Raw genomic sequence first — 23,615 nt, 5'->3', positions numbered from 1 at the left:
AGGGTTACAGGTATGAATCACTGACACACTGAGGACTAACCTTCCAACACATAGACCCTCAAGGACAAACCACACCCAAACCTAAACAAGTATGAAGTGCCTTGTCATGCTTTATCTTCTCTGTATTCTGCTGTTTTGCTCAGCTTCGTCACTTATAGATGTCTTTCATTCAAATTGTGACATTTTCAAGCTGGCTTAGTGGCACATGCCTGTAATCAGGAGGTAGAAGTAGGAAAACCATGGTTCAAAACCAGCCCAGACAAAGCAAGATCCTATGTGCAAGATCTGAAATCAAAGGACTTGGAGGCCACCGTCAAATGGTCAAATGCTTGTCTACCAAGTGCAAGGAGGAAAAGGAGGAAGAAAAGGGGGGGGGGAGAGAAGGAGGAAGAGGAGAACCCAAAGTAGGAGGGCAGGAGGCGTTTACAACCATATTTCTTCTATTATTTCATTTTCAGTCCCATTTTCTCTCTTTTCTTTCTAACATTCCTAATGCCCATGTTAGCTATATGTCCTCAGGATAGAAGCCTAAAAGCTAGGAAACTCACTCTTTTCCCAAGTTTTGACTCTTCTCCAGAATCTTTCAGCTTTCTTCCCCTATTTCCAGTAACTTCAGGTTGTTTTTCTACTGTCATCGACACCAGTAGTTGGATAGGTTACCTGGCTGTCACCATACTGAACCTTTTCTGGGATCTTTAAGGACCCCTTGATCACCCACTCCAACTACTCCTGTTGTGTCAAGTCGCGAAACCACCACCAAGAAGACCACCAAGACTCAGACATTCCGAAATGCAAAAGCAAGTCAAGGCTTTATTTAAGCGAGCTGCAACTCCGGCCTCATCCTACCCACCGACACAGCGGAGGTTAGGAGGGAGCCCCGAGCTGTGATTACACAGGGCTTATAAAGGCAAAGAACAAAGTTACAACAATCAGGTGTTCAAGCAAGCAAGATTAGGACACAGGTACAAATCTGATTGGCTCAGGGTTCAAGGCATTCTAGGGGTGGTCAGAGTTAAGCGTTCCCAGCGGTTAGAGTTCTAGACCGACTGGGCCCTAATGGGCTTGCCCTGGGTCTGCTCACAGGGCCTGCTTATCTCAGGTTCACGTGGTAAAGTGGGGTTTGCATGGTAAAATGGGGTTCACGTGGTAAAATGGGGCCTGACTTCAAAGTCTGGCACTTCACTCCTCGCTGTCCTCTGACTTGCAGGAAACTCGTTCAGTTGGTAGGGAAACTTGTCTGCCTGCAAAGTCCCAGTCCCAGACATGGTCATGCAGTTTGCATGTCCACCTGATTTGTGAAATTCACGGATCAGTTTGTGCTATATCCTAGTCTTCAATTCACCCATTTTAAATTTCAAAGGAATATATAGATGTATGTGTGAGTGTGTGTACATATATATGTGTGTATGTATATATGTGTATGTATTTAAATCCAAAGAAGACGGGATATGATGTCTCCTGCCTATAATTCCAGCTACTCAAGAGATGGAAAATAGGCTAGGCAAAAAAGATAGCAACATTCATCTCATAAACAAGCCAAAATCATGGTAGTTGATGTCTGTCTTCCCACACAAGAGGGCAGGCCATAGGTAGGATCTCAGTACACAAGGCCAACTGGAAGGGGTTGGGGAAGAGAAGGGAAAAGACCTTGTAAAAATAAATAAAGCAAAAAGGGCTAGCTAGGGCTCAAGTGCTAAAGAAAAAGCTCAAGGTTCAAACCCTGAGCTAAATAAATAAATCCTTAGGATTAAGATTCCAGAGGGAGGAAAGAATCTAATGGGCTGGGTTAGGCCCAGTCTGGGAACCAACTGAGTGACCTTGAACTAATAAAGTCTCTTTTGTAAGCCAGTCACATAACAGGAGACTCTCCCTCCCTTCCTAACCCCCTCCCCACTTACCGTAAAGGTTGACAGAGATAAAATGAGGCAATATATTGGATCAGTTTTACGGACTGTGCTTTGTGATTTACTGTGACTCCTTAAAAGTTCTAAGACCTAATTGTAGTTAGTTCCCTGGGCTTGTCTCCCAGCGAGGTTTTGCAAGGTGTGTGAGTACACAGGGAATGAAGAGGGCTTTTCCCTGTCACTGTTTAAGGACAGTGTGAATGCAGTGACCACTCACCTGAGTTTGCTTTCTTTGCCTTTTTAGAAGCCCAAGCTAAAGACGATGTGTAGATCTACTCAAGATAAGTCAAAAGATCCAGAATAAAATAAAATCCTCCTTAGGTTTTATTTCTGACACCGGATATGCGGCTCACAAGGCATCCCTGGCCCTGGGGTGTCTTTCACAGGGGAACTGGAGTTCAGGGATGACTGGGGAAGTTCAAATGGTGTCACAGGAATTCAACTGAAGGACTACTTTGGAGGAGACAGGGAAATAGGAGGAAGTGAGGGAAAAGAATAACAGAGGATGAAGGGGGAAATGAAGAGTTAAAGTAAACCCCATTTTCAGGCAACCCCCGTTTTGTTGTCTGTTTAAACTGTGAGCAAACCCAGGACAAGCTTATTAGGGCCCTGCCGGTGGAGAACTCTAACCACTGGGAATGCTTAACTCTAACCATCCCTGGAATGCCTCGAACCCTGAGCCAATCAGATTTGTACCCGTAATCTTGCTTGCTTAAACACCTGATTGCTGTAACTTTGTCTTTTGCCTTTATAAGCTCTGTGTAATTGCAGCTTGGGGCTGCCTCCTAACCTCCGCTGTGTCAGTGGGTAGGACGAGGCCCGGGCCACGGCCCCGCTTGAATAAAGTCTTGCCTTGCTTTTGCATTTCGGAATATCTGAGTCTCGGTGGTCTTCTTGGTGGTGGTTTCGCGACTTGGCATAACAAGGAAACAAGACAGTTTGCAACCAAGAAAGGCACCACTGGATGCTGTGCTGCGTAGTACGCCAGTACGCCAGTACAATCCTGGCTTCTAATGAAGCCCTTCTAAGGAAGCACCTGTTCCTGTCTGCCTCCTAGAGGAAAGCGAGTGGACTAAAAAGACTGTCAGGGGCAGGGGGGGGGGGGCAGCTCCCCAAATGCCACAGTGGCCAGTTTCCAAATGCAAATGGGCAAGGCTCCCTCCTCGGGGGACGTGGTTCGAAACCCGTAGAAACCAACTCTGCCGGATCCCGAACCCGGTGCCTTACGCAGACCCGGCTCATACCTGGAGCAACCTTAGGACACAGGCATCGCATCCCATCGTCTCCCCGCCACTTTGCAAGGATGGGGGCGCGTACCCAGAACAGAGGCGCGCGCACACACACACACACAAACACCCCTAAAACCCAACAGAGCCAGGATAGGTGGGAACCAGGCGTCCCTCCCAGCCCCCCAAGCCCTAAGCAGTCCCCACCAACGGGTCCCGAAGCTCCTAATCATCACAATCATAGGGAACATCCTCCAATCAGAGACCTGATCCCAAGCAATTCCTGCTGAACCAGAATCTCTAGGGACACCGCCCAGCGCCGGGCCAGACGAGGACGGCTGGTCACCAGGCTGTGAAACGAAGCCAACGCGGTGGGAAAGCGTCCAGCGGAAGTGCGGGAGTCATCCCTACCCAGCCCACCCCGGCCTGGCCCCGCCCCGGCCTGGCCCCGCCCAGCACGGCGCCAGCTGCTGCTCCGCAGCGCCCTCTGCTGGACACTCTGGTGCAGCCCGCCCCTCTGCCGGCAAATGTAGGGGTGTCAAGCGGCGCTCCGCAAACTCGTTCTGTAAACCCAAGAGTGAAAGGTGGCAGATGTAAATCAGAAGGGACAGGGCTAGTGATGGAGTAGGTGTGGAGGAGGAAGCTGTCAAAGATGACACCCAGGCTCAGGGCAGTGGGCTCTGGTGGGGCCATTGGCTGCGATGTTGGGGAGCAAGTTTAAGGGAGTAAGTACACATGAAGAAGCTTGAGATGATGTAACACTTAAGTGAAAAGCCAGGAGGCTTGGGATAAATGACTGACACGTGTGTGTGTGTGTGTGTGTGTACACGCATGCACATGTGCCAGTACCGGGGCTTGAATTCAGGGCCTGAGTGCTATCCCTTAGCTTTTTTGCTACGGGTTAGTGCCCCTTCTATCATTTTAGACACCGCTCCACTTCTAGCTTTCTGGTGGCTAAAAGTAGATATGCCTCACATACTTTCCTGTCCTGGCTGGCTTTGAACTGTGATCTTCAGATGTCAGCCTTCTGAGTAGCTAAGATCACAGGCCTGATCCATTGGCACCTAGCTTGGGCTGCTATCTTTAAAATACAGCCCAATTAAAGCATATGTTTTGCTTTATTTCGGAGTGAACTCTGTCTACATCTAGTTAGCTGTTAGTATTAGAGAATACGTATCAACCTGTCAAACTGGAAATGTAGTTCTCTCCACTCATTAACTGTCATGAAATGAAATTAGACGTGACATACCACATGCTTGTTCTTGACTTGAGAGGCATGTAACTGTGTGACCTGGGATAACTTAGCTGCACCCACACCTTGTTCAACTACGTATGTCCCAAGAATCACCATGGCTGCTGACTACTGAATATGATACTAATAAATGGGTCCAAGATGGGAGATGAGGAAAAACTCATTGGATGGGCAATGGTGGTTCATGCCTGTAATCCTAGCTACTCAGGAGGCTGAGATCTGAGGATCATGGTTTGAAGGAAAGTCCATGAAACTCTTATTACCAATTAGCTATCAAAAAAGCTGGAAAAAAGCACACACAAAAAAATAGAGCTGTGGCTCAAGGGGTGAGCACTAGCCTTTAGCAAATGCTCAGCCAGCCACAGCACCCAGGCCTTGAGTTCAAGCCCCCAGACTGGCACAAAAAAAAGAAAAACAGAAGAAGAAGAAGAAGAAGAAGAAGAAGAAGAAGAAGAAGAAGAAGAAGAAGAAGAAGAAGAAGGAGAAGGAGAAAAAGAAGAAGAAGAAGAAAAAGAAGAGGAGGAGGAGGAGGAGGAGGAGGAGTCTCACTAACAACTAAGAAATAGAGGAGAGTGACAGCAATGTAAATAAAATAGCATCCATCGCATGTCTCATCATGATCTTTGAGCTACAGGCTCAAAGCACAAATCACCTTTTTTATATCATTCTGCTTATACTTTTTTTTCCAGTGATTGGGGGGTTCAAACTCTGGACCTGTTCTTGAGAAACAGATCTCTACCATTTGAACCATACCCCACCCCAGTCCATTTTACTTGAGTTAGTTATCAGATAGTATCTCATGTTTTTGCCTGGGGTGCCTCAGGCTTTGTCTCAATACCTGGCATTAGAGGCAAGAACCACCATGTATAGCTTTGATCCTTTTTTTTTTTTCTTCTGAGCCGGTAATAGGATTGAACTCAGGGCCTCAGGCTCTCCCTTGGCTTTTTTTTTTTTTTTTTTTTTTTTTTTTTTGCCAGTCCTGGGCCTTGGACTCAGGGCCTGAGCACTGTCCCTGGCTTCTTCCCGTTCAAGGCTAGCACTCTGCCACTTGAGCCACAGTGCCCCTTCTGGCCGTTTTCCATATATGTGGTGCTGGGGAATCGAACCAAGAGCTTCATGTGTAGGAGGCAAGCACTCTTGCCACTAGGCCATATTCCCAGCCCTTGTTTTGGTTTTTTTTTGGCCAGTCCTGGGGTTTGGACTCAGGGCCTGAGCACTGTCCCTGGCTTCTTTTTGCTCAAGGCTAGCACTCTGCCACTTGAGCCACAGCGCCACTTTTGGCCATTTTCTGTATATGTGGTGCTGGGGAATTGAACCCAGGGCCTCATGTATACGAGGCAAGCACTCTTGCCACTAGGCCATATCCCCAGCCCTTCCCTTGGCTTTTGCACTCAAGGCTGGCATTCTACCACTTGAGCCATGCCTCCAGTTCCTTGAAATTTCTTGTTTCTTTTCTTTACTGTTTTGTTGTTGTTGTTGGTGGTGGTGGTGGTGATCCTGGGCCTTGAACTCATTATTCCTGAGGGTTTTTTTTTTCTCTCAAGGTTAGTAGTCTACAGTTTGAGCCACAGTTCCATTTTTGGCTTTTTCTGGTGGTTAATTGGAGATAAGAGTCTCAAGGACTTTCCTGGACTGGGCTGGCTTTGAACTGTGATCCTCAGATCTTAGTCTTTTGAATAGTTAGCATTACATGTGCAAGCCACATGTGCATAGCTTCTATTGGTTATTTTCATGATGGAAGCTGGACACCAGTGGCTCATACCTGTAATCCTAGTTACTCAGGAGGCCAAGACCTGAGGATCTTGGTTCAAAGCCAGCCAAAGCAGGAAAGTCTGTGAGACTTTTATTTCCAATAACCCCACCCCCCACAAAGCCAGAAGTGAAGCTGTGTCTCAAGTGGTAGAGTACTAGCATTGAATAAAAGAAGTTCAGGGACAATGATCAAGTCCTGAGTTCAAGCCATAAGACTAGCCCAAAAACTAAAAACAAAAATAATGGAGTCTCATAGACTTTTCTGCCTAGTCTGTTTTTGAGCTTTGGTCCTCTGGATCTCAGTCTCCTGAGTAGCTAAGATCATAGGTGTGACCAGCTACCCAGTTTAGAATATTTATGAAGCTGGGTGCTGGTGGCTTATGCCTGGAATCCTAGCTACTCAGGAGGCTGAGATCTGAGGATCATGGTTCAAAGCCAGACCAGGCAGGAAAGACCATGAGACTCTTATCTCCAATTAACTTCCTGTAAACTGGAAGTGGCACTGTGGCTCAAATGGTAGAGTACTAGCCTTGAGCTGAAGAGCTAAGGGACAGCACCCAGGCCCAGAGTTCAAGCCCCACGACCACCCCCCAAAAAAATGATGGTGAAGCTGGGTGCCAGTGGCTCATGTCTATAATCCTAACTACTGTCAGGTAAAGAGCTGAGGAACAGTGTCCAGGCCCTGAGTTCAGACTCCACAACCACCACCACCAACAACAACAAAGGATGTTGAATCTTGTGAGTAATCTTGTGCATTCCACCTCCTCTTTGCTTGGTTGCTAAAAGTTCCCACTTTAAAAAAAAAACTGGTATCAGGGTTTGGCCTTGTGACCTTGTACATGCTCTAATGACATTCTACCACCCAAGACATACCTCAAGCACAACTTTTGCTGGTTATTTTGAAGATGGAGTCTTGTGGACTTTTCTGCCTGAGCTGGCTTTGAACTTTGATCCTCCAGATCTCAGCCTCTTGAGTAGCCATGATTATAGGCATGAGCCACCCAGCACCTGGCTCACCCATACTTTGAGCCCACCTTGTTGACCATGCAGAACTTTTTGGCACCTAATTTGCTACCATCCTTACTCCTGGCTTCATCTTCTTGTTTCATTTGTAGTTTTGGTTTGCACCAATTGCCTCATTAGTTTTTTAAGGGGTTTGTTTGACACAGAACTGCAAAAGCTGCTTCTGATAATGTTTCAAGCAACACAGAGAGTAATGAAAATTCACAAACTCTCCAAATTATGTTATCTCTAATTCCCACTGCAGTAGACTATTTGAAAGCGCAGGAAGCAGGTGATAAGCTATCTTCCTCCTACAGGGAGTTGGCAAGCATTCATCTATCATTCTGCACCACTCTCTAAGAAGTATCTGCTGCCATCTTTAGCAAAATAATTTATGAGTCACTTTTTCAGATCCCAATCATGCTAATTCACCTGCACAGGCACGTGCACAAGCACACGTGCACACACACATACACACACAATATCTACACTACGTTTATGAAGCCATCAAAAATCCATTACCTCTTAGCCTCACAACTTAGATACAGGACTCGCTTAGGTCAGATATATAGGTTTCTTATTTCTCCAGTACATTTTCCTAAAAATCATCTGTATGCAATATACCTATTTTTCCATTATGATGTTTGTTACCCTTGAGATAAACATGCAAACCTCACTGGGGAAACCTTCAGGAATTAGAATTAGTGCTCAAGTTCCCCTAGTGCCCTCCCTCTTTCCCAGCGCTGCCTCCTCTCTGGGTAAGCCACACTTATCAGGTTGACAGGAGTCCTCCCAGGCTCAGAGTATACCTCTGCAAAGAGCTGTGTGTGGTGTGTGGCTGTGTGTTTGCTGAAGGCTGTGCTCTGTATCTGCTTTTTGGCAATTTGTCTTAAGGCATTGTTACTGTTCCAAGGGAAGTGGGTTTTCTTCTTTTGGGGGGGGGGGGTGGTGTTTATGCTAACTTTGTAGACAACCTCCCTGGCCCTAGCTGCTCTTCTTCCTTCTTCATTTTTTAGATAATAGTCCAGCAGAAAGCCTAAGTTGCAGGTCATAAAAGAATTCAGAAAAGTTGATTACACGAGCAAGGCTATTTCATAGAGTGCTAGCATACATTGTTAACCGAATATTACTGTTATTGGTCTTGTATTCGTCATTTAGCACGGTTTTTGTTTGTTTTTTAGTGCTGGCACTCGGTCTTGAGCTCAAGACCTCGGTACTAAGTAGTACCCTAGGTTTTTTGTTGTTGTTGATTTTCTTCTCAAGGCTGGTTACTCTACCACTTGAGCCACAGCTCCACTTTCAGCTTCTTCCTGGTAAGCTGGAGATACGTCTCATAGACTTTCCAAACCTTGATGCTCAGATCTCAGCCTCCTAAGTAGCTAGGAGTACAGGTGTGAGCCATCTGCACTGGGTATCATTTAGCTGTTCTTTACTGGCCGTCTATGAGGCCCTATTCCAGGCACTGGGGACACAGCTGTGAGCCAAGTCCACACTCCTGTCTTACCCCAAGGCTCTTTGTTGTCCTGAGGGCAGACCGATAAAAAAAAATGGCTAATGATAAGTGCTACAGGGAAAAACTGGGAAGAAAAGAATAGGGATTTTTCAAGAGGAAGCTAGAGTTGTAATTTTGGTCTTTTCTTTTCAGATAATGCTACTTTAAACACAAAAGTTATAGCTGGTCTATGGAAGTGATGGTTTTTGACCAAGTCTATGACTTATTTTCATAGACAGTAGCTTCTTCAGAGGGAGAGAAAAGAGGTGAGGTGTCTGAGCGATTTCTTTCTCACTGTTCATCCTTGGCAGAGTGGGCTCACACTCTCAAACTTGGCTGTTGAACAATTTTCCCATTCAGAGGGGATCAGGATGATCATACTTTTGTCAGCCCACACATAGCAGGTCAGATAACAATTTGGCAGATTTTTCTTTTGGACTTCCTTTATTTGTGACGTGTACTTTTAAAAGGGTATCAAATTGTTCCTCTGTACTATTTTGAGCCACCAGTGCCTCATGCCTACAATCCTAGCCCAGGAGATAGGAGGCTGAAATCTGAGGATCACAGTTCAAAGACAGCCTGGGCAGACAAATCCAAGATATTATCTCTAATGAACCAGCAAAAAGCTGTAAACAGAGCTATTGCTCTATTGCCTTGGGCAAAAAAGCTAAGGGTCAGTGCCCTGAGTTCAAGCTCCAGTACACACACACACACACACACACACACACACACACACACACACACACACACTCGCACAGAGAGAGAGAGAGAGAACTGAGAGAGAGAGAGAACTGAATCACATTAGTGAATGGGTTCAGATTTACATGCTATAACTAGTCCAGTTTGGCTGGCTGATTTCTGACTACCTTCTGTCCAATTCATATATGCATCCCAAACCCATCTACCTAATTATTAACCAAACCATTCTTTGCTTTCTATAACACAGCATATCAGTTAGAACTTTTGTCATCATAAATCAATGATATTCCTGAAGTAGGCATGATAGTGCATGCCTGTAATCAAAGCTCTTAGAAGGCTAAGACAAGAGGATCACTTATCAATTTCCAAAAAACAAACAAAAGTCATTCCAAGGAAGTGACATAAAAAAATCTAGTGATTCCAAAAAAAATAGTTGCTTGACTTAAATAAAGTCCAGGTCAGTAGCTTGCCATTAGTTACTAATTCCACCCCAACCAGTTTATTCCTGATGTTCTAAGTAGGTATTTTCAAGCTATAACACAGATTTTCTAGGCCACAAAATATTAACATATCCTAAAATTCACAAGAAATGATCCTGAAATGTTTTTTTTTGTTTTGTTTTTTTTGCCAGTCCTGGGCCTTGGACTCAGGGCCTGAGCACTGTCCCTGGCTTCTTTTTGCTCAAGGCTAGCATTCTGCCACTTGAGCCACAGCGCCACTTCTGGCCATTTTCTGTATATGTGGTGCTGGGGAATCGAACCCAGGGCCTCATGTATATGAGGCAGGCACTCTTGCCACTAGGCCATATCCCCAGCCCCCTGAAATGTTTTTTAGAGTATGCAGTCATTGACTTGCCATCAGATAGGGACCTGAGATTGAAACCTCTTCAGGATGCAACTGAATCCTTTCAGTGACCTAGTAGAGTTTGATTAAATAGAATATCCTTAGTGAACATCTATCAAGTAAGTCTCCAAATAGCATAAGTAAAGATTTAATCACTTCCAGACGATTTTGAAGAATTATAGAACTTGGGAACAATTATACACACAAATTCTGCCAATATTTACTGATAATCTGTTGATCATCTGGTTTATTTATTTACCTATTTATTTTACTGGGGCTTTAAATCCTGGCCTCTTGTTCAACCCTTTCTGATCATGACTGATGCTGTATCACTTGAGCTGCACCTCCAGTTCCAGTTTTCTGCTGTCTAATTGGCTTTTTTTTTTTTGGCCAGTCCTGGGGCTTGGACTCAGGGCCTGAGCACTGTCCCTGGCTTCTTGCTCAAGGCTAGCACTCTGCCACTTGAGCCACAGCGCCACTTCTGGCCATTTTTTGTATATGTGGTGCTGGGGAATCGAACCCAGGGCCTCATGTTACAAGGCAAGCACTCTTGCCACTAGGCCATATCCCCAGCCCAAATATTACAAATTCTTTTTTTTTTTTTTTTTTTTGCCAGTCCTGGGGCTTGGACTCAGGGCCTGAGCACTGTCCCTGGCTTCTTTTTGCTCAAGGCTAGCACTCTGCCACTTGAGCCACAGCACCACTTCGGGCCGTTTTCTGTATATGTGGTACTGAGGAATCAAACCCAGGGCTTCATGTATATGAGGTAAGCACTCTTTGCCACTAGGCTATATCCCTAGCCCCCTCTAGTTGGCTTTTGTTTTTTTTTGTTTTTTTTTTTTCCTGCCAGTCCAGGGGCTTGAAACCTGGGCCTGTACACTGCCCCAAGCTCTTTTGGTGCTCAAGGCTAGCACACTACCACTTGAAACACAGCTCCACTTCTACCACTTTGGGCTTTTTCTGAGTAGTTTATTGGAGACAAGAGTCTTTCTGCCAGGGCTGGCTTTGACCCACTATCCTCAGATCTCAGCCTCCTGAGTAGCTAGGATTATAGGTGTGAGTCAATGCCCAGCCTTTAAACTTTCTTTTTTTTTTGCCAGTCCTGGGGCTTGAACACAGGGGCACAGTCCCTCAGCTGCTTTTGCTCCAGGCTAGCACTCTACCACTAGAGCCACTACACCACTTCGGGCTTTTCTGTTTATGTGGTGCTGAGGAATGGAGCCCAGGGCTTCATTCCCAGCCCCCTTTAAACTCTTTTTTTTTTTTTTTCAAATTTTTATTATCAAACTGATGTACAGAGAGGTTACAGTTTCATACGTTAGGCACTGGATACATTTCTTGTACTGTTTGTTACCTTGTCCCTCATGCCCCCCTCCCTCCCCCTTTAAACTCTTTAACAGACAGTAAAGGTGTATCTGTACTGCTAGATGACATCAATCTCATTTAATTCACCCACACTGATGCTTAGGGAGTTTACTTGCCCCAAGGTCACATGACTAGTAACAGAGAAAGCCCAGATTTCAGGTCCTGAACTCTTGGACCCTTGAGCACATTTTTTCCCTCCATGGCTATCATTATATAACTTTAGGAAAAATAACTTTTATTTTCACATAAAACTGTAGGGGAGAGAAAAAAAGAGAATAGCATTTGAAGACTCTGTAAAAATGAAGGGAAATATTTAAAAATAATTTGGGCATGTTAAAATACAGTAATGTGTGATCTTTACTTACATACCTCAGAAATTAAGAGGCCCCAGGAGCTGGGAATATGGCCTAGTGGTAAAGTGCTCACCTCGTACACATGAAGCCCTGGGTTTGATTCCTCAGCACCACATATATAGAAAACGGCCAGAAGTGGTGCTGTGGCTCAAGAGGTAGAGTGCTAGCCTTGAGCAAAAAGAAGCCAGGGACAGTGCTCAGGCCCTGAGTCCAAGGCCCAAGACTGGCAAAAAAAAAAAAAAAAAAAAAGAAAGAAAGAAAAAGAAATTAAGAGGCCCCAGAAATCCTTCAGAAAATCTGTCACATGTCTGTTTTCACATCCCCCCCCCTTTTTTTTGCATCCTCACAATTATTGTCTTTTCTGGGGTGTTCAGAAAGACTCAGAGCACTACATCTTCCTAAGATCTCATTTCTTTTCTTTTCTTTCTTTCTTTTTTTTTTATCCCCAGCCCAAGATCTCATTTCTTAAGTCTCTGCATTTTGACCATCATCCCAGTATTGCCCTGTTCTGACACAAGGCTAGCTTTCCTTACTCTGATTAATAAAACATTGTTATGGAAGCAACCCAGATGCCCCTCCACAGATGAATGGATCCAAAAAATATGGTACCTATACACAATGGAATACTACATAGCGATTAGGAATGGTGAAATATTGGTATTCGCAGGGAAATGGTCAGAACTTGAACAAATAATGTTGAGCGAGACAAGCCTAGAACACAGAAAACAAAGGGGCATGATCTCCCTGATATATGACTGTTAAGAAAGGGTGACGGAGAGACAGTAGAGACCAGGTCTGTGAAACCAAAAACTGCTTGTCAAATGCTATTTCCCACAGGATTGGGGCAGCCACCCAACAGTATGTAACGAAAACCAAACAACTACTCAACATATAAAGGTCAAAAATTGACCTCTCAGTGGAATACAATAGCCCAAAAGCTATGTATGTATGTTCATATAAGACTACTGTCGACATATTGTCTAATATCGACATTACATTTAAAGCCCTAGGTGAATTTTCTTGGGCTTGGCCACGTGGATACTGTATATGTTCTTGATACATTGTGTATTGTATATATGTCTACCTGACCTAGGGAAGGGAAAGAAAAACCGGGTGTAAGATATCACAAGAAATGTACACACTGCCCTACTATGTAACTGTACCCTTTTTGCACAACACCTTGTCAAAAATTTGTGTTCAATAAATAAATTAAATTAAAAAATAAGAAGATAAAACATTGTTAATGTGCAAGCACCAGCTTTCTGGACCTCCTAGAATGCATACTTAATACAAGGCAGGACTGCATTTGCTATTCACAGCTGGGACCAAAGGCCAGAGATACAGGAGAGCACAAAAATATTTGGACTAGAAAACGCCCTCGAATGCATCTTTGCTTTAAACTAAAGATGTGACTTAAAAAAAAAAAAGTGTGGGTTTGCGCAAGGGGGTGGGGGGAACCAAGTCCAAAGTCAAGTCTCAAGTCCTTCAAGCTAACAAGAGGGCAGGCGGAAGGCTCTTTTGGTTTAGTTAACCCATGCCCTAGCACGACTTCATCCCAACGTGACAGCATAGCTCTTTTTGCGAAGGGCAGATTCCTGATAGAAGAGCCGGGGAGCCCTTCACCCGTCGGCCACCGGGTACCAAGGGTCAACAAGGGACCAAAGTGAAAGGACCTTGGAAACAGCTTAGACTCTCGCTGCCCCGCCCTACCCTGCGTCCCCAGACACACACCCAGCACCGACGACTATCCCCACACCCCGGGGCCAGGCCGGGGGCCGGAGCAGGTGCAGCGGCCCAGAGGTCCTGGGCCGGAGGCCCTCAGAGATCCGCGAAGCTCCAAAGGGGCCTGGGAGGCCTCGAGGGCCCGCACCGCCACAAATGCTGACCCCCCCCCCCCCCCCCCGCAACTCGGGTTGGGGCTCGGGAGCCCGGATTAGGGTGTGAATTGGGTGGGGCGGGAAGCTGAAGAGATTGCATCTAAGCCCCACCCCAGCGGGCAGGCCCTAATAAACCTGTCTCCCCCACCCTCGCCCGCTCTCCCCCTTCACGGCCGTCCCCCCGAGGGCGCTGGAACCCCCGCACTCGCACACCGCCGCCCCATCCTACCCCGCCCCCAGCCCCAGCCGCCCCGCACAGTTGAGTCGCTGCTTTCAGTCCCGGCACCAAGTTCCCGGATGCCCCCTCCTTCTCTCCCCTCCCTCCCCTCCCGGCGCGCTGTAGCCCCGCCCCCGCGTGACTGTACGTGCCACGTCACCGCTCACGGCGTTTCCGGAGGCGCCGCGGGCGGTGACGTCAGGGACGTGCCCTCTATATGAGGTGCGGGAGCAGCCTCGCCGGTCTCTTCCGCCCGCTCCCCCCTCCCCCCAGCGCCGCTCCGGCTGCTCCGCGCTCGCTCCGAGCTCCCGCTGAGGCCAGCGCCGCCGCCGTCTCCCTCTAGCCGCCATCATGATCATCTACCGGGACCTCATCAGCCGTAAGTTGTGACTGCTCGGCTATGCCTATTACTACTACACGCGGTACTGGGGTGCGGGAGGGGACGGGACGGGACAGACGGCCGCCGCCGCCGGGCTGGGCCGGGCTGGGGACGCGGGGCCGGGCGACGGCCTTTTCCCGGACAGGATGGAAGTCAGGGCCTGGGAGACAGGGTGCCGGGGAGCAGGCCGTGCGCCGTGAGTGCCGCGGCGGCGCGAGAAATGGCGGGGCCGGCCCCGGGCCTCCGGCGCCGGCCCCGACTGACAGACGACTCCCGGTGCTGTTTGTTCCCGAGCAGACGATGAGCTGTTCTCCGACATCTACAAGATCCGGGAGATCGCGGGCGGGCTGTGCTTGGAGGTGGAGGGCAAGGTGAGTGAGTGCGCCGGTCGGGCCGCCGCGCGGGGGGAGGCCGGGCCGAGTCGGGCCGGGCGGGCTCGGGTTTCCGCCGCTCCCCCGCCCCCAGGTGGTGCAATCCTCCCCGCCGCCTCCTGGCGGAGGAGACGCTTCTTTCCGTTCTCGGGGTTTTCTAGAAAAGTGGAGGCGGAGCTGAGCCTGGAAATAGATCCGCCGCTCGGGCGCCCATCCTCCTTCCGGGACGAGGTGGCTGGTTGGGGATGGCCAAGCTCCTCACTGTTTGCCGGGTTCCCACCTCACCGGTGGCGGTAGCCCGAGGACGCACAGCTGGAAACAGCTGTCACTTTCTGGGTAGTGACGCCCTTGTATTTCCGATCACCAATTACTCCTTGTTGGGTTACACTGTTAAAGGAAAGAGATCATAGTTTTGTGGGTTTTTTTCTCCACATGGTGCCTTGGTGATTTTTCAACCAGAACTAAGAATGGTGAGAAAGGCGGAGGCCAGTGCTTTAGAAGGTATTATGGAGATTTTCTTGATTTACCCTTTGCAACGAATCTCCTGTTTCTCCATGCAGATGGTCAGTAGGACAGAGGGTAACATTGATGACTCGCTCATTGGTGGGAATGCCTCCGCTGAAGGCCCCGAGGGCGAAGGTACCGAAAGCACAGTAGTCACTGGTGTGGACATTGTCATGAACCATCACTTGCAGGAGACCAGTTTCACAAAGGAAGCCTACAAAAAGTACATCAAAGATTACATGAAATCGTAAGTAATGCCACAACAACTTTATGTCCAGGGTTTTAGGATTTAGGGATTGCCAGTTATTAGATTTGTGTACAGTGCCTTTTTACTGGTGAGCTTACAGACAGGGTGATTGCCTTTTCAGTATATTAATTGGAGCATGCAATCTGATTTCTCACTAAACAGAATGGTACATTGAAATAGTTTGCTGGAAGTTGTAAACTTTAGTTTGACGGTGCTGGAATTTGAACTTGTACTTGCTAGGCAAATTCTGTGACAGTAATAATCTGTATTGTACCATGTTGTTTCGCTCACAGCTAGTTGCCTTTTTCCTGATTGCAGAATTTTTACTTGGTTTGAATTTTTTACTTAAATGATTTTGCCAAAGTATTCATACTTTTAGTGATCTGTTTTTGTTTTTTAATATGGCTTTAGACTTAAAGGCAAACTTGAAGAACAGAAACCTGAAAGAGTAAAGCCTTTTATGACAGGGGCTGCAGAGCAAATCAAGCACATCCTTGCTAATTTCAATAACTACCAGGTAAATACTTTGAATATTTGCATCACTGGATTGTACAAATTTAATTCCAGAACAAAAGATTGTTGCTTCTTTGATAATCTCTTAAGTCTTGGCTTCAAGCCATTTAAGTAGCAAGTTTCATAGAGTCCGTTGGTTTAAAAAAAAAAACAGGTGTAGAAATAGCCTTTTAGAAGCACATTTTTTCCTTGTTAAAAATATCTCACGCTTAGTGGCTTCCGGATTCTTGTCTTAAGCATTCCAACTGTTTACAATTATGGTGTGTGTATGCCACTGGTTCCTGATACACCTGAGCTTGTTGTCTGTTCTAGAAGAACTTTCAGTGACTTCTAATCATTTCTTGGCTCTGAGATCTCATTTTATCATGTCAACCTTCTGTTTTCAGTGCTCTATACAATGTTAATAGGCTTGTGTGTGGGGTTGTGAAAAATTAAGTTTCTAGGAGGCCTAAAAGTGTTCCTGGGTGCCAAGTACTATTCTGGTGATGATCTGAGAAAGTGATGTTTGAGAGTCATGAGCATTCTAGCCATCAGAGCTTTACCTGAAGTTTGGTTTTATGGTGGTCTGAATGATCCAGTGTAGTTTGTGCTAAATAAATATACATATAATGGTCTAATTAGTCTAATTCTATGTGTTTGTTTCCCAAGTTTTTTATTGGTGAAAACATGAATCCTGATGGCATGGTTGCTCTCCTGGACTACCGTGAGGATGGTGTGACCCCATTTATGATTTTCTTTAAGGATGGTTTAGAAATGGAAAAATGTGTAAGTATGAGGTAGTTTGTGTCCTGTTATCAGGATAGTTGGATTTTTTTTGTCTGTGGGGGGGAATGTTTGTGAAGAGGATTGTATTTCACATACAAGATTCTTTGTTATAAAAGGGCTTAGAATCTTGGTTATTTACATGAAACTGGATGTAGATAGTATAAAGCACAGAGTGCTGACCTGGATATCAGGCAACACCCTACCTTGGTTTTTCCTGTAGATAATGACCATATTGAATATTGCCACACATGTAAGAGTGTCATTCTTTTTCCCGTTGGGTTACTTGATCATTGAAAGCCTTAGAATCTTGTTGGCTTCTAGTAAGTAGCAAGAGCTGACTGTTGCATTGATATACAGGAATTGTTTTACTAAATTGAATTTGGTAAAAATAAATATGTGAATGTCTGCTCTTGCATAAGGAAGTGCTGTAGGCTGTACAGAAACAAAGGCATTGATTGTTGTAGCTTTTGGAGGCTTCCCATACAAATTGGGCAGAAGAAAAAGCCCATACTGAACAAAATTAGAAACAAAGGACAAGGGTTGGGAAAGTAGAAGAGCCCTGCTTACAGTGTTTAGTTATGATCTGAGGTCTTTATTGGTACAACGCTGAGTGGGAATGAGGCTGCATCTGTCTGGTTTGGTAGTAATGTTCCGCATCCACTGATAGACCTTGAACAGTTTGCTGTTGTTCTTTTGGTTTGCACTAGGATGCAAAAGAAAATAATCCCTGCGCTTTCTGTCTGTCTTTGTGGCAGCCCAGATTGAATTGGGGAATACATCATCAGAATAGGGAAGTTAAGTAATCTAATTGGGGATAAGTGTTAATGTACTTTTTCTTGTTTTTACAGTAACAAATTGGGCACTTATTTTGGATCTATCACCTGTTACCATAACTGACTGCTGCTTGTCATCCACACAACACCAGGACTAAAGACAAATGGGACTGATGTCATCTGGAACACTTCATTTCTTTTGACCATGGTTTATTTGGAGTGGAGACAATGTTTTTTAAAGAAAAAAAAACATGTCATGTAGGTTGTCTAAAAATAAAGTGCATTTGAACTCAAGAGAATGCCTCTTGGTTTAATAATATGTCTAAACATCCATCCTGTAGTGCTCCTGGAAGGAGCTAGAGGCTGGGATTTCACTACCACTAGAAAAGATGGGACTGTCTTCAGCTAACTTCTGCTGTGGAAACTACTTATGAGACTGGAATGTAAAAGTCAAGACTCAGTTGAGTTACAGTATAAAGTAACTCATGGTCACTGGAGTGACCATGCTCACACCAGTGCCAACAATTTGAAGTGGAGCCTTGTATATTTCATCACCTTCAGTGGAAGTAGTTAACTCTGGAAAAGATTGCCAAAAGAATAAAAGAGACTAACCTAGTTGAAGCAGAGTATTGTCTGAGCTTATTTAACATAAGTAGTAACAAGTGTCGTGGAATGTCACACTGCTTGGTAACTAGGACATGGGTTGGTAAGTGGATGGGGAAAGATCAAAAGAACACTTCATGGGGTGTGGCCTAAGATTTTGTCAAGTTATTGGAATGTGGCCATGTTGATGTGTATCCTGACTGGCTTCTCTGAAAGCAGGGTGTAATAGTTGGTCTGGGCCTAAGGTAACCACAGGGTTGCCTTTCCCAGTTCCTTTAGGAACTGATGGACCAAAGGATAGCTGATAGGCTCAAGAACTTCCTTTTGTCTAAAAAGGCTGTATGACTGGGAATGCACTGAATTTGACATACCTAGAGAGGTTTACTGTGATTCAGGTAAAAAAATGTCCTTAGTGGTTAAATAGGGAGAAAAGAGATTTTGAAACTGGTGCCTAACCCAACAGTGAACCTAAAGTTAATGTGGGAAATTTGGGAAAGCATCACCAGGCATTTCACCTGCCAGATAAGAAAACAGCCTAAAATGTGTTCTTGATAATCCAGTGGTAAAGAAATACAGTGACGTAAAGTTTATAATGTTCTCAAACAAGACAGATACTAAATCAGGTCAGTGGGGCCCCCTGGTGACCAAAAGCAAACCCAGGCTGTGACCCATTTGAAGTAATATTAAAAGGGAAGGTACTAAGTACAATGATTTAAATCTGCAATCCCAGCTACTTAGAAGGCAAAAATTGAGAAGACCATAGTTAAAGGCTGCTCAGCCTAAAAGCAAAGCTATCTCAAGCCCAGCTACGCTGGCACATTGCTGTGATCCCAGCTATGTGAAGAGTCAGGATCACATTACAGCTCTGGACAAAATGAAAATACAAAAATATTTTGCTTTGCAGAATATGGGCAGAAAAATGCTGAGGGCATGTCTCCAACAGTAGAGTGCCTGCCTAGCAAGCTCAGGCCCCTGAATGTAAATAGTGTACAATTAAAATAGAGGGAATAGTTTCTGTCTGAAGGGAGGAAACATGCCTAGGGGTAGGGAATATTAGCAAGTGATGCTGTCAACATTAGGACCACATAAGCTGGGGTGACATTGTCCAAGAAAGTGTCTTTAACCTGACCTATATAATTGTAACTCCTCTGTACATATCTTTATAATAAACCCCACAGAGCTCAAGAAGGGTAAAGTACCTCTGTCCCTGGGGCTTAAATTCTGGGCCAGAGTGCTGTCTGAGCTTTGTGCTCAAGGCTAGGACTCTGCCATTTGAGCCACAGCACTACCTCTGGCTTTTTCTGAGTAGTTTAAATTATAGAGATAAGTGTCTCTGGGACTTTTCTACCCAGGCTAGCTTTGAACCGCAGTCTCTGATCTCAGCCTCCTGAGTAGGATTATAGGTGTGAGCCACTGGCACCTGCATGAGTATCATTTTTAATCCATCTCCGTTTATTGCTAGAGTCAGAGTAAGACATTTTGAAGAGAGTTTTACCATCTGATTTAGTTTTTCACCAAATGTCTGCTGCTGGGTAACGGTAAAAAGCATCACTATTTTCAGGTGAAAGGTGACAGCGGCAGTAGAGATGGCTGGAAATGAAAGTAGATACAGGGGCTGGGGTTATGGCCTAGTGGCAAGAGTGCTTGCATCGTATACATGAAGCCCTGGGTTCAATTCCCCAACACCACATATACAGAAAACTGCCAGAAGTGGCGCTGTGGCTCAAGTGGCAGAGTGCTAGCCTTAGCAAAAAGAAGCCAGGGACAGTGCTCAGGCCCTGAGTTAAGTCCTAGGACTGGCAAAAATAAAAATAAAAAATAAAGTGGATACATGTACCATTGGGTTAGATTTAGATGAGAGGCGAAAAAAGCATCTGGAAGAAGGACTCAGATAGAAGGTGGGAATTCAAGTTTGGTTCATCTCATTCTTTGTCCAAGTGAACTGGTAGGCAGTTGGGGTTTGAGTTTAGAGGAGAATGGAGGTGTCTGGGCTGGAGAACCCAATACAGATACTGGGAAGATCTCCCAGTAGGTGACATTAAGAAGCCATAAAAGACCTTCCAGCTGAGGGCTGGGTGGCTCATGCCTGTAATCCTAGCTACTCAGGAGGCTGAGATCTGAGGATTGTGGTTCAAAGGCATCCTGGGCAGGAAAGTGTGAGACTCTTAACTCCAATTAACCACCAGAAAACCAGAAGTGGAGCTGTGGCTCAAAGTGGTAGAACACTAGCCTTGAGCAAAAAGCTCAGGGACAGCACCCAGGCCCTGAGTTCAAGCCCCATGACTGATTAAACAAAAAGACCTTCCAACATATAGACTGGTCAGTGTGATGAGGAATCAGGAAAAGTGATTAAGGTCAAACTCTGGGGTAAGAGAACCAAGGGAGGGCCTGCTGGAGGTCAGAGGAGTTCGCATTTTAGGAAGGAGGAGGGCAATAAGGCTATCTGTTCCTGCTACAATTTCAGCAAGATGAGGACTAAGATTGGTTGAATGTCAGTAGTTGGAGGAAAGCCTGAAGTATGTTTAAGAGACATATACAGGCAGCCATGGCCCACAAATGTCATAATGCAAATGTGCTTTTTTTGCTATTACAATGCATTTGCTTAAAGATAGATAGATGGATAGAATCGCAATCTTCAGATCTCAGCCTCCTGAGTAGCTAGGGGTTACAGGTGTCAGTCACCAGCGCATGGCTCCCTTAGTATTTTAACTTGGGAGTTTTCCTTAAGAAGTACCAATTTGGTAAAGGAAATGCAAATAAAAACAACCCTGAGATACCACCTCACCCCAGTTAGAATGGCCTATACTCTGAACTCAGGCAACAACAAATGCTAAAGGGAGAACAGTATGGAGGTTTCTCAAAAAGCTCAATATAGACCTACCCTATGACCCGGCCATACCACTCCTAGGCATCTATCCTAAACAGCAAACCCCAAGATATCAAAAAGACATTTGTACTTCCATGTTTATCACAGCACAATTCACAATAGCCAAAATATGGAAACAACCCAGATGCCCCTCCACAGACGAATGGATCCAAAAAATATGGTACCTATGGTACACAATGGAATACTACATAGCGATTAGGAATGGTGAAATACTGTTATTCGCAGGGAAATGGTCAGAACTCGAACAAATAATGTTGAGCGAGACAAGCCTAGAACACAGAAAACAAAGGGGCATGATCTCCCTGATATATGACTGTTAACAAAGGGAGATGGAGAGACAGTAGAGACCAAGTCTGTGAATACTGTATTTGTTCTTGATACATTGTATATTGTATATATGTCTACCTGACCTAGAGAAGGGATAGAAAAACAGGACGTAAGATATCACAAGAAATGTACACACTGCCCTACTATGTAACTGTACCCTTTTTGCACAACACCTTGTAACAAAAAATTGTGTTCAATTAGTAAACAAAAAAAATTAAAACAAAACAAAACAAAAAAAGAAGTACCAATTTGTCAGGTAAGCAAAATTTCCCAATGAGTATTCAACTTGGGGACGAGGGGGATCCTGGCTGACGCTTCAGCCTTGATGTTGGTGTATAAAATTTCTATTATCCTTGCACCATCTTTCCTAAGCCCCCTCCCTATCCTCCCCCATTGTCTAAGCTGGCAGGGAATTGGTAGTCATGGGTTTTGTCAGGTAGAACATGGCTCAGTGGCTGTCACAGTGTCAGCACGACAGTAATACCAACTACTGGCATCGATGAAAAGATAAAGTAACTAAGCTTCAAGATTGGTTAGGCTGTTGTGCTCTGCCTTGTAGCAGAGCAGGACTGGGGGTGAGTGACAGCAGCAGTGAATTTAGTAAGGGAGGAAAGATGGCTGTCCTCACCATCTCTGGGCTGCTGGCTGCGGCAGTTAACCAGAGAAAAGCATGAATGTGTTCATTCATGCATTTATTTATGCCAGTACTGAGGCTTGAACTCAAGGCCTCACAATCAAGGCTGGTGTTCTAGCTGGCATGACAGCACCTCCCCCTCCCATCAGGATGTTTCTCCTCACCCTGGAATGTAAGCTAATCTCCAGAGACACCATGTGTGGGCCCGTGGGCCCGAGGGTGCTGAGCAGGTCTTTCTCTAGGTCTCTTTGGAAGTACACAGTCAATTTCAAGGCTGTTTGTTAATCCACTGTATCCTTTGCTTGGAGGTTCCAACCACACAGGAACATGAGAGATTGATGTATGGTCTCCTGACACTGAAAATCAATAAGAAAATGACCGATAGAAAATAGAAAGGCATACAATCAGAAATAATCAATGAACCTATGAAAAATACTTAGCCTCACTCATAATGCAAGAACGACAGATGAAAACCACACCTGAGACCATCTCACACCTATCAACAACAAAAGATAAGACATTTTGCTGTTGCTCTGTTACGGAGGCTACCAGGAAACAAGGTTCCTAGCCTTGGGCCAGGAAAGTGGGTACCACCTCCCCACCTGCCACAGAGGGCAGAATGGTCACAAGAGCATACCCATTGGCCCAGCACTTAGGGGAAGTTCTACAGAGACAACTGCAAATGAATTGATGTGCATTGAAAATTATCCTTTGAAGTACAGTCTCTGAGAGCAAAATATCAAAAATTAGTGTTTGCCAACAGAGGGCCATTTGCATAAATTATTGTATAGTTTGTTGTGTTTTGCATATTGAAATATGCATTCATAAGAATGAAGGACAATATGAACACACTTGAGGGAAGCTGGGAGGAGGGCACAGACTGAGTGGAAAGAGTGAAAAAAACAATGATAGTAATAATATAGCAAAGGGGACTATCAGCTATAGTGAGCATTGATTAAAGTGAACTAAGCAACTCTGGGTGGGGCTGGAAAGAAGGGAATGACATAGAGGGAACAGATGTTATTAAACAAAAGAAAGGTAATGTACCCATCATTTGAAATAGTTTTATTGCTTGTAGACTTTGTAAGCTATGTAGAGTAGAATGATAATTTTCATCATTGTGAAGGTTAACATGTGTGCTGTGAAATATATGGAGTAACTCAATAAAAAGAAAGAAAGAAAGAAAGAAAGAAAGAATGAATGAATGAGGGCTGGGAATATGGCCTAGTGGCAAGAGTGCTTGCCTCCTATACATGAAGCCCTGGGTTTGATTCCCCAGCACCACATATATAGAAAATGGCCAGAAGTGACACTGTGGCTCAAGTGGCAGAGTGCTGGCCTTGAGCAAAAAGAAGCCAGGGACAGTGCTCAGGCCCTGAGTCCAAGCACAGGACTGGCAAAAAAAAAAAAAATGAAGGGGAGGTAACACGTTTGATAAGAAATGTATTCACTGCCTTATGCACGAAATGGTAACCACTTTGTATATCACGTTGACAATAAAGTTTTAAAAAAGAATGAAGGACAAAGGAAGATACTTTCTGTTGGCTTGTTTGATATTTTGAGAGGGGGATCTCCCTATGTAGTCCAGGCTGACCTTAAACTAGCAATCCTCCTGCCTTAGTTTCTTTCT

The 23,615-nt window shown here is 45.2% G+C and overlaps 1 protein-coding gene and 1 non-coding gene across 2 annotated transcripts; both read left to right on the top strand.

The window, feature by feature from the left end:
• Positions 1-14,153: 14,153 nt before the first annotated feature.
• Positions 14,154-17,828, top strand: Tpt1 (tumor protein, translationally-controlled 1). Its single transcript, XM_048341345.1, has 6 exons — positions 14,154-14,361; positions 14,659-14,732; positions 15,293-15,483; positions 15,895-16,000; positions 16,645-16,761; positions 17,610-17,828. The coding sequence occupies exons 1-6, from the start codon at positions 14,334-14,336 to the stop codon at positions 17,610-17,612; spliced, it is 519 nt and encodes a 172-aa protein (XP_048197302.1). The 5' UTR covers positions 14,154-14,333; the 3' UTR covers positions 17,613-17,828.
• LOC125349779 lies at positions 17,413-17,542 on the top strand. The gene has a single exon (XR_007210591.1). It is a non-coding gene; the product is annotated as a small nucleolar RNA SNORA31 (small nucleolar RNA).
• Positions 17,829-23,615: the final 5,787 nt, after the last annotated feature.

This window comes from Perognathus longimembris, chromosome 3 (assembly GCF_023159225.1).
Source record: "Perognathus longimembris pacificus isolate PPM17 chromosome 3, ASM2315922v1, whole genome shotgun sequence".
Classification (NCBI taxonomy): Eukaryota; Metazoa; Chordata; class Mammalia; order Rodentia; family Heteromyidae; genus Perognathus; species Perognathus longimembris.
Note: the sequence above shows the minus strand (reverse complement) of the source record. Positions and strands in the feature narration are given on the sequence as shown.

Bases quoted from the DNA above. Each gene is read 5' to 3' on its own strand.
- Tpt1 (XM_048341345.1), top strand. From the start codon at position 14,334: ATGATCATCTACCGGGACCTCATCAGCC. The intron at 14,362-14,658 runs GTAAGTTGTGAC...GTTCCCGAGCAG, and splicing joins CTACCGGGACCTCATCAGCC to ACGATGAGCTGTTCTCCGAC. The intron at 14,733-15,292 runs GTGAGTGAGTGC...TTCTCCATGCAG, and splicing joins GCTTGGAGGTGGAGGGCAAG to ATGGTCAGTAGGACAGAGGG.